Source organism: Alternaria incomplexa (assembly GCF_024043165.1).
Source record: "Alternaria incomplexa strain BMP 0042 chromosome Unknown scaffold_9, whole genome shotgun sequence".
In the NCBI taxonomy this organism is placed as follows: Eukaryota; Fungi; Ascomycota; class Dothideomycetes; order Pleosporales; family Pleosporaceae; genus Alternaria; species Alternaria incomplexa.
In genome coordinates, this window is record NW_026249858.1 from 1,021,665 (window position 1) to 1,036,633 (window position 14,969).

General features: G+C 52.0%; 6 protein-coding genes across 6 annotated transcripts; 3 read left to right on the plus strand and 3 right to left on the minus strand.

Annotated features, from left to right (window-relative positions):
- Positions 1–535: 535 nt before the first annotated feature.
- J4E90_006690 (uncharacterized protein) lies at positions 536–1,545 on the minus strand (the record flags this gene model as incomplete). Its single annotated transcript, XM_051436235.1, has 2 exons — positions 536–1,231; positions 1,282–1,545. The coding sequence occupies 2 exons, from the start codon at positions 1,543–1,545 to the stop codon at positions 536–538; spliced, it is 960 nt and encodes a 319-aa protein (XP_051290029.1).
- A 1,351-nt stretch (positions 1,546–2,896) lies between these two features.
- Positions 2,897–3,721, minus strand: J4E90_006691 (uncharacterized protein; the record flags this gene model as incomplete). Its single annotated transcript, XM_051436236.1, has 1 exon — positions 2,897–3,721. One exon carries the CDS (start codon positions 3,719–3,721, stop codon positions 2,897–2,899), a length of 825 nt encoding a protein of 274 aa, XP_051290030.1.
- Positions 3,722–4,275: 554 nt separating this feature from the next.
- Positions 4,276–5,238, minus strand: J4E90_006692 (uncharacterized protein; the record flags this gene model as incomplete). The annotated part of the gene is made up of 1 exon (XM_051436237.1): positions 4,276–5,238. The coding sequence occupies one exon, from the start codon at positions 5,236–5,238 to the stop codon at positions 4,276–4,278; it is 963 nt and encodes a 320-aa protein (XP_051290031.1).
- Positions 5,239–5,920: 682 nt separating this feature from the next.
- Positions 5,921–7,839, plus strand: J4E90_006693 (uncharacterized protein; the record flags this gene model as incomplete). The annotated part of the gene is made up of 4 exons (XM_051436238.1): positions 5,921–6,603; positions 6,651–7,439; positions 7,488–7,754; positions 7,803–7,839. 4 exons carry the CDS (start codon positions 5,921–5,923, stop codon positions 7,837–7,839), a joined length of 1,776 nt encoding a protein of 591 aa, XP_051290032.1.
- A 3,139-nt stretch (positions 7,840–10,978) lies between these two features.
- Positions 10,979–12,053, plus strand: J4E90_006694 (uncharacterized protein; the record flags this gene model as incomplete). Its single annotated transcript, XM_051436239.1, has 3 exons — positions 10,979–11,020; positions 11,078–11,678; positions 11,725–12,053. 3 exons carry the CDS (start codon positions 10,979–10,981, stop codon positions 12,051–12,053), a joined length of 972 nt encoding a protein of 323 aa, XP_051290033.1.
- Positions 12,054–12,649: 596 nt separating this feature from the next.
- Positions 12,650–14,882, plus strand: J4E90_006695 (uncharacterized protein; the record flags this gene model as incomplete). The annotated part of the gene is made up of 4 exons (XM_051436240.1): positions 12,650–12,860; positions 13,180–13,827; positions 13,876–14,344; positions 14,396–14,882. 4 exons carry the CDS (start codon positions 12,650–12,652, stop codon positions 14,880–14,882), a joined length of 1,815 nt encoding a protein of 604 aa, XP_051290034.1.
- Positions 14,883–14,969: the final 87 nt, after the last annotated feature.

Here is a 14,969-nt window from a genome sequence, read left to right on the forward strand (position 1 = left end):
ACCTCGGTGCACAAGATATATGTATATCGTGGTATCTAAAAATACACAGGGTTTGCGAGGAGAGAACAGTGGATAACTTGCGGCATGACGCCGAGTGTGCGTGCGGTGCTTTAGGAGGTTGCTGTGGACGCGTGGCTGTGGCTGCTTGGCTGTGGCTGGGCTGTTGATGACGCAAGCCTCATGCCTTCGACGCAGTCGGACTAAGGTGCAAGCACGATACCAACAAACGCCAATAAAGTCATCTACTTCTTGGTCCTGCTGTCAGAAAAGCCATTTGAGTAAGAGTGCTAATGGCTCGGCTTTGCCAAAACCTCCCATAGTGAGCTGCTGTCTCGCCATCTGAACCAAAAAAGCAACTGCACAACGTTTCAAGTAGCGCGATAATGTTGGCACATATGTATGCATTGTGCAAATATATACAGAATAGGTATATGTAAAGGTGTAGAGAAAAAAAGGTATAGACATGAAGGCGTCCAAATGGACGAGCAAGCAGCCGACACTGAGCCTGGCATGTGCCCACACTTTCGAAAAGTGCTTATACAACAGGCCATCCACTGGACCAGTTGATCTTGTTGATGCCGAACTTCTTCTGGCCATCGCCGTAACCAATGCGGGTGTCGACATAGTGGTAGTATAGTACGGGGCCCTCCTTAGGATCGTAGTAGACACCCTGACCACCGGGTCCGTAGACAAAGCCGTGGGACTCCAAAACAGTGGTACCGCCACCCTTGGTGCAGTCGACACCGTTCTTGTCTTTGAAGCCACTAGTGGCGCTGGTAGACCTGCAGACTTGGATCTTGTACTCCTGGCCTGCGGCAGGCCTGTTGGCATCGAAGCCGCAGCACTTGCCAACGGAGAAGAATAGGTAGTGGTAGTTGCCGTTCAGAGCAATGAACGGAGCTTCTTGCGCGTGCTCTCCCTCGGGCTTGAAGGCGATGTTGGTCACAGTGGAAGAGCTGGTCTTGACGGGTGGGTTGGCCATGTTCTGGACGAAGAGGTCGTTCCAGAAGGAGCCGAAGGACATGACGAACTTGGATCCATCCCAGTATAGCGCACCATCAATGGCGTTGTAGTTCTTTCCCGCGCTCGACTGAATGCCAGTGGCACCAAGGTCGGTCCAGGTGTTCATGTCCTTGCTAGTAGCAACACCAATGGCAGAGTTCTGGACTCCGAAAGACGATACAGTGTAGTACAGGTAGTATGTGTCGCCGACCAGGGTCACGTCAGGAGCCTGAGTTCGTTAGTTCGTCTTCCAGTAAGCGTATACATGACAGAACGTACCCAGAGATCGTCCTTTCCAGCCAAGTTGATCTTGGAACCAGCGGGGATCGCGGCACCCTTGTAGGACCACGGACCGGTGATCGAAGGCGCGGTGTGAATAGCAATCTTACCACCCGTAGAGAAACGGTAGTAAGTGCCATCGGCGCGACGGATAAGGGCCGGGTCGTGAGCGTTGTTGCAGATACCGGAACAGGCCATGGGGTCAGCATAGCCGTAGACGGCGGTAGCAGCCGAGAGCAACGAGGCGACGATAGAGTAACGCATCCTGGCGATTGGTAGCGAATGGAAGAGGAAACAAGAAGCAATAGATGAATGAAACAAACAGACAGTGCCTGGTCATCATCCTATATATTACCGGTGGTACTTTTAGACCTCTTGAAGATTCCCAATGCGGACCATCCCGAAACCTTTGGCGTGGACTAGACGTGGAGAGGTGAGATTGCCAGTCCGGCGCTGACCTGCATCCTGAATGGTGGAATCGACATTCTCGGTATGTGCATGAAGAAGCCGGTACGGAGAATTGGTCAAAAAGTGTCTAGGCCTGCATGTCCAGGCAATCTAATGTGAGGGGTGCAGTTGGTGTTTCACGTTTTGCAGGTCTGCCGCGATGCCTGACTGGTGGATCGTACGAGAAAGCGCTCCACGTGTAGAGGCTCAAGGGAGGGGCCTGCACTGTGTCGGATAGCGACCGGGTCGAAATTAGTTAAGTGTTGACACGCGCCACATCCATACCTGATCCGCCCACACGTGTGGCTGTCCGCACGTTACGGCACGGGCAGAGTGAAACGTGCCGGGTCCAAGGGATGGGTTTGTGGCGCGCCATAATATCGAGCAGTTCCAGAACTGATCTCCTCGCTCCAAAAGCCTCAAAAGGTTCAACAAGACGTTGGGAGCTGAATGGAACGACCTGTGGATGTTGTGCAAGGTGCAGGTGGTAAGCGCATCATGTTCGTGGTCGTGAAATGTTCCGAGGCTTCTTTCCTAGCCGCCGCTAGCTCCTTATGGCCCATCGTCTCCTGCTTCTTCAGGCTACCATCCTCCGCAAAGATCTTCGTCGCGCATGCATCCATCGCAAGACCAAAGGCATCCATCGAACTCTATCGCAATGGCGAGTGTACAGTATCCGTTTGTTGATTCTCTATGGTCATGCGGGCCGACATAGATCTACCGAATCTGGAAGATCTCACCGCTCACCGCCGAAACAGAACTAGTGGGCAGTCCATGGATGTCAGACGGGGATACTAAGGGCATAGCTCTTACTTACCTCCATCAACCCTTGGCTTTGTTGCTATCCGATTACTATTACAAGCTCAACACCGAAGACCGAGAGTGTCATCTCAACACTATACTTGGAGCGCCGAAAAGGCTCGGCAGAATGAGGCTTGCAAGCACGGGCGAGGGAACAGCAACGGCAACCAACGTAGTACTCTTTTCTCATCATTGCGGTATGACAGATTTGTTGCGGAAAATATTGCTACGAATGAATGACTGATTACATATATCCAATCTAACTCTTGCAAACGAATGAAATGATGCTGACGTTGACTCGAGAAATCTTACCACAACTCTGACCGCTTCGTTCCAGGTCGACCCCAGATCGCGCCATGAATACATTCTAAGGAATGAAGACGTCGAAGGCAGACACTGGCGCGCCGCTTTGACTTACACCGCCTCCAGGGACGTACACCTTCCTTTCCACGCCGACAGCATACGTGCCATGCCTAGGAAGCTTCATCTTTCCAGCCTTCGCCCATCGATCCCGCACGGTATCATAGACCTCGACCTGATCAAAGACTCCGGTGTCCGATAGCGTGTTGCCCTCACCGCCGAAGACGTAGATATCCTTCCCGATAACACCAGCCGCGACACCACCCCTAGCCGTAGGCATGCGCGCCGAGCTAGTCTTCCAACCGGCTTCCAGATCACAAAGATTGAGGATGAAGACCGTGTCGCGAAGATTTTCTTGTCCGCTGTCCCGTCCGCCGAGTACGTACATCTTTGAGCCCACAACTGCGGCTCCAGCGTGGTCTCGGGCTTCTGGGATATACTTCGCAGCCTCTGGAACGGCAAGCCACGTTCTGGTCCCGGTATCGAAGATGGAAACAACGAAAACACTGCGCTGACTGCTATGTTCGACGAGCTCAAGCTCCGACATGCCGGCCGCGAGATAGATCTTGGACTGGTAAGTGCCTACAGCCGCACTACCTCTTTCTTCGCCGGTGGGTAGACCTGGAATCGATTCCCATGCATCTGTGAGAGGGTCGTACATCCATGAGTCTGGTACTGCGCCCCATACCCTTTTTGTCTCGTTGCCCATCTCTGCCAGGCCACCTAGAACGTATATCTTCCCGTCCACAACGGCTGCGTTGGCGTGGTTGAGACCTCGTGGCATGCTCGCTTTCGTGGTCCAGGTGTTGTTCGTGATTGAGTAGAATTGCATCAGAGAGGTAGTGTCTATAGGTGGAAAGGATGTATTGGATGGGATAATACCGCCAAGAATTGCGATGGTAGATGATGGGAGGAATACTGTGGAGTGTTCCTGACGAGAGAAAAGAGGGATAGGGGCGAGTGATTTCCATACGGGCGAGAGATCCTTGGAAGGCATGGATGATGCAAAAGTGACAAGCCAGGCTATTGCCAACAGCATAGGGCTGAAGATGGATAGATGCATGGTCGTTGTGTAGGGTTTTGGACGGTTGTTGTGGTAAGTGGGTAATGCAGTATATTGCAGCTAAGATGTGAGATGCTTGAGTGTTTATATATTCTTGACATCGCTATAGTTGAGGGAAGACTTACATGGCTATGTTAACAATGAAGGAGATGTTGAACATTGTCCTGACAAAGCCGACTGGAAGCCCGCATCTCCGAGTGACGAAATCGGACATGGGCGGAATTTGAAGATCAGCCGGCTGCGCAATACGCCCTGCCGTACCAAGCCTTGGAGAAAAGCGCTTGCAGCGGAACTTGCGAATCCTCATCCATCCACCGATATACTTACGCCTCAGCGCTCTGTCGGAATATCTCCTCCGAGTGTTCTTTCCAGATCGTGAAATGCGTCTTGCCCTCGAGCGTCCGCAGTCTTCCGCCCCCCAATCTCTGATCGATCCACTGCGCAACCTTCAACGGCGCCTGCGCATCCTGATCGCCATGTACTAGCCAAACCCGTTCGCTGTCTACGTCCTTCAGATCAAAGCCCCATTCTCTCGTAAGCACAGCACCATCCTGCATGCATCCGCCAGCGCCTTGCTTGAAAGCCTCAAGTAATGATGCGACAACGTCGTCAAGGTTGGTCTCTCCGCTGTTGTCGCTAAATTGCTCTTTCTCTTCTGGAGTCTTGGCTTGGTCTTCGAGGACACACTTGAGGCGAGAAGGGTCTCTAGTGAGGTAGGGACGAATGAGGATATAAGGCAGAAAGACACGGAGAGCCGCTTGTCGTAGCAGCCATGGAGTCATGCCCATGAGCCGCCATGATAGATAGGGCACAGTGTCTAGAAGTGCCTCGATGGGTCCAATACCGCACACTACAGTCGTCGCCCGAAGTCGTTCTTTGGGAATGAAGCGTGCGCAGGCCAATGCGTATGGTCCGCCTCCGCTAGCACCCAGTACGCCGAAGCGCTCGATATTGAGATGGTCTGCAAGGCTCACAACATCCGCGGGCCACTCAACGAGACCACGATCTGCGAGAGTCGAGTCTCCACAACCAGGACGATCAATGGCGATGAGACGCGCGCCGATTTCCCTGCAGAGTTTGTCCCAGCTCCTCCCGACCAAACGGCAGCCTGGAAGACCGTGAAAAAGGAAGATGACAGGGTGCGAGGGGTTCATAGATCCATAGGTTGCGAAGCCAAGAGTGCGCCCGTCAGAGAGGCTGAGCACTTGGCATTCGTTGAATCGGAGTTGCAGTTTGGCCGGATCTGGGGGCGATGAAGGAGCTCGATCCCAGAAGAGTGTGAACATTGTGTCAAGGTTGTTGTATGGATTCTGTTGTTCTTGGGGTTCATAGGTAAGTTCGCAGTGATGAGATGATGGACGTGGAAGGTGCGAAGCTCATGGCCCATATAGCTTTCAACGACGTAAACTTCCCGGAACCTTGCTGAAATGGCGATATACAGATTTCATATTACACACGGTGAGCGGAGCGCCGCTGTATGATGCACCGATGAAGATGGCTGGCTGTCTCGCAGTCTCACATCGCGCGTGATCTCCTGAATAAGCATTAATGACTGCAGCCTACTGCACGTGAGACAAAGAAGCCGTCCGCGGCAGTCGCACTAGCAGTTGAACAGTCAGTTGCTGCTCTCTGAGATGTCTCCTTGACATCGCGAGGTTGATAGCGGTGGTGGTGATCCATGGATGGGTTGACGATGACGACGCCCGCGGAGCCGCTAGCTCAGGGTCGGAGGATCGGCACTTAAGCCTATCTTTAGCATGTGCATCACCACGGGGCTCCTTCTTCCATCCCACCTGGTCGCATTCGCTGTGTCTATTGCATACCGTCTGTCTTTTTTGTTTCTTGTATTGTCGATACATTCTTGTCCTATTCAATTGCTCTTTTGCATCCTCGGATGCTGGCCCTGTGTTCCGCGGCGCAGCAGTCGCGTTTCTTCCATTTTAGTTTGAGATACCCTCAATAGACATTATGAGCCCCATTATCCGACGCATTGCTGTGCTATTTGTATTCGCTACCTTTGTCATCCTTGCCTTTCGTCAACTCAGCGCCCGAAACGGACTCCCTCTGCCGACCTTCACCTCGTCGACCCGAATCGATCACGCCGTGCAATGGAAGAGCATACCGGTGCGAAACCCGGTATCATCGCTAGCTCCTCTCCCCACTGGCGCCCCGGTCGCCATCCCGAGAATCCAACATGAATTTGGCATTGAGACGGAACACACCAAGGCGGAGAGATTGCATAGACAAGCTGCTGTAAAGAAGGCATTCTTACACAGTTGGGGAGGATATAAGACCCACGCGTGGCTACAGGATGAAGTCACTCCGGTAACAGGAGGCTTCAAGAACGGCTTCGGGCAGCGAGGAGCAACTTTAGTTGACACCCTGGATACCTTGATCATCCTAGGGTTAGAAGAGGAATTTGAGGAGGCCGTACATGCCATCAAGAAGATTGACTTCACCACTGCAGGTGTCGCGCGTCTGAACGTCTTCGAGACTACGATCCGCTATCTGGGGGGTCTTCTGAGCGCATACGATCTAAGCAAGGCGAAGCACCATGCATTACTACACAAGGCGACCGAGTTGGGGGATATGCTCTACGCCGCCTTTGACACGCCGAACAGGATGCCCATCACCCGATGGGACTGGGAGAAGTATGATTGCGCCATGTCACCGACCCACACAGACTAACAGGAATCAGTGCTGCTTTAAACGGCCACCAAGAGGCTGATACGCAAGCGCTCAGCGCCGAGATAGGATCGCTGTCACTCGAATTCACCCGCTTGTCGCAGCTTACCGGCGATGCGAAGTACTACGACGCGATAGCGAGAATCACCGACGTGCTCGAAAAGCATCAGAACCGGACGAAGATACCTGGCTTATTCCCAATACTGGTCAGTCCAGGTCGGGAGGAATACAACGTCGACGGATCATTCACAATGGGTGGAATGACTGATTCGCTGTACGAATACTTGCCGAAGCAGCACTTGCTCCTCGGGGGTCTGACAGACCAATACCGGAAGCTATACGAGCGCGCCATCGAGCCAGCGAAAGAGCATCTGTTCTTCCGGCCCAGGATACCCCAGGGTGACAACATCCTCGTCTCTGGCGATGCGCGAATCAGCACCTCAGGCACTGTCAAGCTCGAACCCAACGGCCAGCACCTCGCTTGCTTTACGGGTGGCATGGTTGCTTTGGGCGCAAAGATCTTCAATCGGACGGATGAGCTAGACGTCGCTCGCAAGTTAGTGGACGGGTGCACCTGGGCTTATGATACTATGCCTACGGGTATCATGCCGGAAACCTTCCGGATGATGCCGTGCTTTGGAGAAGAAGATTGCGCGTGGGATGTGGAGAAATGGCATGCCTCTGTCAGGTACTCTTACTCTAACAACATCCACGCGGAGCATTATGACGTTCAAGACGTCATCAAGGAGGTAGGGCTGCAACCGGGCTTCTCTAAGATTGGGGACCCGCGATTCTTGTTACGGTAAGTATGCGCATCACTTCTGACGTGCGTAGCTAACATCAGTCACAGCCCAGAAGCCATCGAATCAGTATTCGTCCTCTATCGTATCACCGGCGACACCACCCTCCAAGACACTGCCTGGCGCATGTTCGAGGCCATCAACAACGCCACTCATGCAGAGTTCGCTCATTCTGCCATCGCCGACGTCACAATACCACAAGGGCAAGAGACACTCAAGTTGGATGAATGTGAAAGCTTTTGGATGGCGGAAACTCTAAAGTATTTCTATTTGATCTTCAGTGAGCCAAGCCTTGTCAGCTTGGACGAATATGTATTGTGAGTATGATCTTTGTGATATTGAAGATGACGCTAACGATTCTGCAGCAACACTGAAGCACATCCACTGCGCCGGCCGCATTAGAAAAATGGCATCACCTATCATGAGCGTATATATCAATTTACTCAGAATCTAAATTTACACCATTCGTGTACTACCATAATGGATTCTCCAGAAGTATATTACCGAAAATGGAATGGTAGGGGCAGGTCACGCCCTCGTTCCCATCAACCCGACATCTGCACATTGGACAGATCATGTTCGTCTCCAAGCTATCGATTAGACACTGCCTTCCAAAGACATGCCCACATGGAGTTCTGACAGGGTCGTTATCCGGCCTGTTCTCACAAAAGGGCAGAGCATAGCTCGCATGTAAGCGCTCCGTGATTTCTCGCTCTTCATCGTCGAGGCAAGTGGCGATCGTTGGACCCTCCTCGTCTGTGGTGCTGCCAAAATGAAGCCAGCAAAGCGGACATTTCATGTCATCAGGTTCGATACTGGCAATGTCGACTTCCTCCAGTGTCTCGACGAGAGCGACAGCGACTTCCACGCGTGTTGTTCGAGTTTGATGGCGAATAGGTCCAAACATTGCTTCAGAGTTTGCCATTTCCCAGTCCAAAGCGTCTTGGATCTGTTCTTGTTCCCATTGCTCCTCGGCCATGTGGTCGGCGAATAAGTCGGATAAGGCAAGTTGAACTGGTTGATGATGATGGTGATGATGATGATGATGGGGAACTTGCGCAAAAGAAGCCGTGAATGTCGGGAAAGGGTGGGAAGAAGTCGTTAATGTCGGGAAAGGGTGGGAAGACGTCGTCGCGGGGACAACGAGAGCTTGATGCGTATCCAGATTATCTAGAGTCGGGAGATTCGCGCCCGTGGCATTCGCGAAGCCGTAGGAGAAGAATGGTGCATCTCCGAACAACGCTGCAAGGGGTTGGTTTATCACGCCGCCTGTGGCGGGTAAGACGTGTCCTTGTCCATCTAGATGAGCCGTGTTCGACGGAGGCTCTGGTGAGACATGTGAGACGAGTGCCATGCTTTGGTCGAGCTCGCTCTCTAGCGATTCTAGGGATTGCTCTTCTTCTCCGTTGGATGTCGTTGGCGCTGGGCTAGCATCTGTCGTAGTCGGAGGCATGTCTCCGGTGAGGTCGTCTTGTGTGCTGGAGACAACGGTACCAGATTCATTAGCGAAAGAAGAGAGCTGTGGCGGGGTTGATGACATTCTGATATATTGGTTGGGGGTGAGATGTGATGAACCGTGTATCGAGGTGTTTCTGAAGGTATATATGGAGCCTGCAGAGGAAGGCAGAAGTGAAGAAGGTGATTTTGGAGCACTGTGTGGCTCAGGCGCGAAGCCCTTACGGTGATCTTCACCGGTGAATGCGCTCTTGGCCTGCGGCCTACTCGACCTTGAACAGTGTCAAAGTAATTGCTTTCCTGAGCGATTATCCCTACCAGAACTGCGCGCGGCAATCAGTTCACAACTAAGTTGAACCGAACAATGGGAAACACATTCACTACGCAACAAGAGTCGGTAGTTCCTACTACTATTCCCTCTAGCAAGCCCGACCCTCTCGTTGCTGTGGAAGCTCCCATCTTGTCTTTTACTGTTGACGAATTCGTATTCGCCTACCTCCAAGGCGTGCGTACGAAATGTATGTTCCACAAAACCGGGCGTCCATTTTTAGAGGATGCTGTCTACCATCCACCCTGGGTTGGTACCACAGCCGAAGACATGTACGATGAGATGATCGGGGTCGGCATCAGTCCACTACAATGGTGTCAAGCCAACCTTCCGGAATTGATGTTAAAAGACAGCTTCATCACCCGCGTCGCCCCCATCGAAGACGAAGAACCCAACCTCAATTATAAAGGCATGAGTTTCTCGCATTGGTCGTTCCTAGAGACGTTAAATGAAGCGGATATCGAGCTCCGTTCAGCTATCCCTAGCGCGCATCCTACCGTCGGCAGACCAATTCCTGATCGGTTCGCGCTGCCGCAAGCCTGGTGTGTAGGCATGTACAAACTAGCGGCCATGCTGGATGAGATGCACAATGCGGGTATAACGCCCCATCAGTACGTAGCGGGCACGCCCATGCTACTTGACTACTCGTCTACCTCTCCATTCATGGTTTGTATGGAGATGGATACTTCTCTTAGGCTACCCGAGTTACAAATCGCCTTCCGAAATCGCTGGATCGTTCAGTATATGATGGACTGCCTTGGTCTTATCTGGAATCATGTGGATGACCCGGCGAAGCACCCATTATGTCATGTCTTCGTACGCATACCAGTATTGTCCGAGCCGATATGGTTTGCGCACGTACGACCGATGCTTGCGCAGTCCAAACGCGACTTCGTTCGTTCGCTTCCGGTGATTGACGTCGATTCAATTGCAAAAGAGGATATGCGATGCCCTCACTGTTGGTGCAACTTTGATGAGGAGGACGAGGATGGGAAAAGAGACAGTCCGGTACACGCTCCGTGTCCATTTGGCCACGTGTACGGTAAGTCTTGCTTACTGGAGCTCATGCTTCACATGGAACAGGAAATGCTGTGCCCGCTCTGTCGCAAGGAGTGGCGTATATGAGCTGTTCAGCTTGGGTGGCTGGAGGACATTAGTCGAGTACAAGTTAGCAAGCGAAATGGTCTGTTCACTGCTACATCTTAAGATAGTGAGAAGAAACCCTGAATTCGACTACATGCTGGACGAATGCCGAGACTTTCCTAGACGGTCTTAGCGTTAGCCATGCAACTCTACACCCTGGGGCCGATGACTGACTTCCTATAGGAGTAATTATTTTGTCCGTCACTCTCTTTACCAACCTCTGCAGATTTGTATTGATTGCTGATGGACGCCTTGAAGGAGTGCGGGGTTTCGTACGCCCGGCGGCAACATACAGCCCAAATGTACAATGACGTCGTAAGCCTGGACCAATAACCAACGCTTCTCCTTCATGCTTGAAGACGCGATTGGCTTACTACTCTTGGTTCGCAGCGTGTGTAAGATTTTAGCAGAGCCGTTGTACCGATCTGACAATCTGTTGTCTGTAATTCGAATGGACGCCTGGAACAGGAGCGACTCGTTCGTCATCTTCCGGTCAAGGACTGCGAACCTCACGCTTCATATGGCGGCCTGAGAGGCTATAAAGCTCTGCATTCGTATCTTTCCAATGGAAGTTACTTCTTATTAGTATAGACCCAGGAATAGCTTCGTAGAGTCATGATCAAGTTAATTGCCGTTATTGGGGTCACCGGAAATCAGGTATGCGCCAATATATCGACAACCACTCCAGATGAACACGACACTAACTAAGCATAGGGTGGTTCAGTTGCTCGCACGTTCCTGAACGAGCCCGAGTGGAAAGTTCGCGGCATCACTCGCGACACTTCCAAAGCGTCCGCCACAGAGTTGTCATCTCAAGGCGTTGAAGTCGTAGCAGGCAACCTCGATGACCTAGAGTCGCTGAAGAATGGGTTCAAGGGGGCAAATGTCATATTCGGAAACACTGACTTCTGGGGTCACCTGAATGATCCTGCGACACATAAGCTTGCAGCCGAACAGAAACGTACAGCAAACGAAGTGGCATATGACCGAGAAGTTGCTCAAGCCAAGGCTATCATCGATGCAGCAGCGGCTCATGCCGGCACTCTGGACCGTCTCGTGTTGTCTACGCTTTCTGAAGCTAGGAAATGGAGCAACGGTACCATCAAGTGGAACTTGCACTTCGATGCAAAGGCTGAAACCGAAAATTACCTGAAAGAGACATACCCGGAGCTTTCCGCCAAGACGAGCTTGCTGCACTTGGGCTCCTATGCAAGTAACTGGAGACCAGAGAAGAAGGAAGACGGCTCTTTTGTTCTTAGTCTACCCATGAGTGGAGACAGGAAGATCCCCATAGTCGATCCGGTTGCAGACACTGGTCAGTTTCATTGGTCTTCGACATAGCCACCTGCTAATAACCCCAGGGCGTTTCACGAAGGCACTCGTTGAGTTGCCACCAGGAACACTTCTGAGCGGCGCTGGATCGTTCATATCGCTTGGTGAATGGTGCGACATCTTCGGGAAGGTGAACAACGTGAAATGCGTCTTCAAGCAGATACCTCGAGAGGCCATTGAAGAAGCGATGGGACCCGTATACGGTCCCGAAATTGCCGACATGTACGAGTATTTCGATAAGTTTGGCTTCGAAGGGGGCATTCCTGATGTTGTGTTTCCGTGGGACCTGGGCATCGACGTGAAGTACACGTCCATGGAAGAGTACCTGAAGGGCGAGAACTGCAGCATCGTTTTGTGAGTTCGCGCATCCACCAGCGATAATTACAGCACCTAACGGAGCGCTTGGTCGTGGAGAAACAATGGGCCTGTGTCGCAACGTGAGGCCGGGCGATAACGCTTGGGATTGTTATCTCGTGGGGCCCATGGCCCGTGCAACTAGCGCAGAATGCCAAATCTCCAGTCGTTACCTACAACCTTCCCACACCCATTGACACTTTCACCCACGCTAAGATCTAGCAGCCAGGGTATCTGGCTTTTACAGCGGCTACTCATTCGTCCGGGATGTATGTCATCTTCGATCCTTCCACGTCATGTCCTCGATACCAACTCTTGATGTTTGCATGGAGACCTCAGAGCTCTACGAGTGCATGGCGGCGTAATACATCACGAACTCTAAGAATAGAGGCAATTCTACATTATCATGACAGTAGGGTCCTAGGCTTCGACCGCTCTCGTCAAAGCCAATCCATGGACTGAACAAAAGTCACGCGCATTGCATGACTACCCACCGAACTGATCCGACGTCAACCCCAAGATAGTCCATCGAATCGAATTGCATCCTGGCATCACGCCATAAAAGCACTAAGACAGCCGTACCCGAGAGAAAGGCAAGCCATGGGACTTCTTCACCACAAGCGGTATCAGCGCGTCCGGGGTATCGATAGCGACTGCATTACCGACAGCGGGGAAATTCTAGAGCCGCCCCGAGATGCGCCGTACGCAACGCTTGAACTGGCAACAAGGCGGACGATAAAACCACTGGACGAGAGCCATGTCTACCCTTACGCCCTACGCCAAGATGCTTGGGGTTCCAATACTATACAAGGTTAGGGTCGTTGGGTTACACAGCGGGCGATCTACGGTGATAGGCCCCACCACAATCATGGTAGTGATATGCGTACAGACATCCCAACCTAGGAGTTACAGTCCATACTTCAGATGAGAGACATCATCGTGCTGTTCGCTTGGGTCCAATCGTGGCGCGGTCATTACCTGTTTAGGGTAGTCTTACAGGTCGCTTCGCACATCTATGCAGCAGTCATCCCGCCCCGCATCGTAACGATAAGACAATCAGACCTCATTTCCGATTGTAGAACGTCTCGGGTGAAGCCTCGCTCTTGTCAACTACTACAATATTTCCGAAGCTAAGCTATCGCTGCCGTCGTTGACTCAGCGTTCATCGTCATCCATCTCCACCGACACTGCTTGCATTAAGAAGAAGGAAGAGCGCCAGATCAATCGCTGGTCAGGGTATATCTTTATCTTGCCAATCATCTCACGGTCATCGATCATGGCTACCAACATTTCATTGCTGTTGGGGGCAGCTTTTCTGCTCAGTTCAGTCTTCCTGCTGATCAAGCGGGGAAGGCGCAACATCATCCTACAACGGCTTCGTAGCGGCGGACGAAGGGTATCAGGCGCAAAGACTCCTCCAAGGTCTTTGTCTCCAGAGAAGAGGGCAGCGTCCATTTCCCCGATTGATCACGTCAGCACGTTCCCACCATCACGACGATGTGCCTTGGTTGGAGATGCGAAGACAGAAAAGGCTGAAGAACTGTCGCCAGACTGGCAGAAGAACGTCTTGCCGATGGAAGCATCATATCTGGATGCCGATGACTCTACATACCTTCCATGTGGCTTTTCTGTAAAGGAGATCAGAGCCTTCGGCGATTTCCCAGACTACGCTACACTCAGCGGCGTGCCTCTACCTGATCCGTACCCAGAATTCGACATCAAAAAGGCACTGCCCCGGCCATATAGACCGTTCCGGTGGTCTTACCATCAAACAATGTGTAAGTAGTATCGATAGCTGCACCTAGTCCCATACTGATCTCAAATAGCAATCACCAAGATGCAACCTGACTGGTGGATCGAACTCGAGAACACATACGAAGAGCGAATTAAGCAACGGCAATTTCTGTTCGCAAAGCACGGTGAAGCGGTCCTTCAAGCTCTACCAGGCTCGGAGCTTGCCTGCAAAGAGCTCATGGAGATGGTATTGCAATTCGTGTGCGTCAGGTACCCACATTGCTTCCACTTATCGGCGGACAACAAGACATTTCACAATGGCATATTAAAGACAGACACCGATCTCACCACCACGCCACCCTTGCACGTTCTCCTGAACAACATCCCCGAAGACTTCGCCATCATGCTACGAAACGACAAGACAGGACTATACGTGTTTCGAGCAGGCATCATTTGCAGTGCGCTAGGTTGGAACGTAGGCTCCAAGATCGGTCTCGAACTCGCCGACATACACAAACCCATTCCAGACTATAAGGAGAAGATGCAGTTCTCCATGGACAGGTACGTCCCCTCAACAATCCCCACTATCTCATGCTAACCCCAATACCACAGATACTTTGCCAAAAAGCCGACAGACAAACCCATTCAGCGCGGCTCCTGGGGCCTAGAGATTGACACACCCCTCTACATGCCCCCCGGCGACCCCCACGAGGCTGTCCGCAAGCAACAACTTCCCACCTCTGAACTTCCTACATCCCGCATTCACCTCCGCGTAGACTGGCAAACACTACGTCGACTTCCGCTGTCAGGCGCCGTCGTGTTCAATTTCAAAGCGCTATTTACCCCGATTGAAGAGTTTAGAGAGGAGAAATGTGTGCCGGGGTTGTTGCTCAAGGTGCTTAATGAGGGGAAGAAGGAGTTGATGGAGTATAAGGGGACGTGGCATGTTGAGCATGTTGTTAAGCCCAAGTTGGTAGAGTGGCATAGAGAACAGGTTGAGAAGGGGTTGGTGAGTGAGGACTGGGAACCCCAGACTCTAGATGAGAGTCCTTGGTTTGAGGGCTGGGAGGGGAAGTGGAGGGAGAGGCAGGGGTTTTGAGGTGATGACGAGTTAAAGTCGGATGAAGAAGACAATTGCATATCGCGCATGTTACTCTGATATTACTTGTACATAGCAACTACGTCT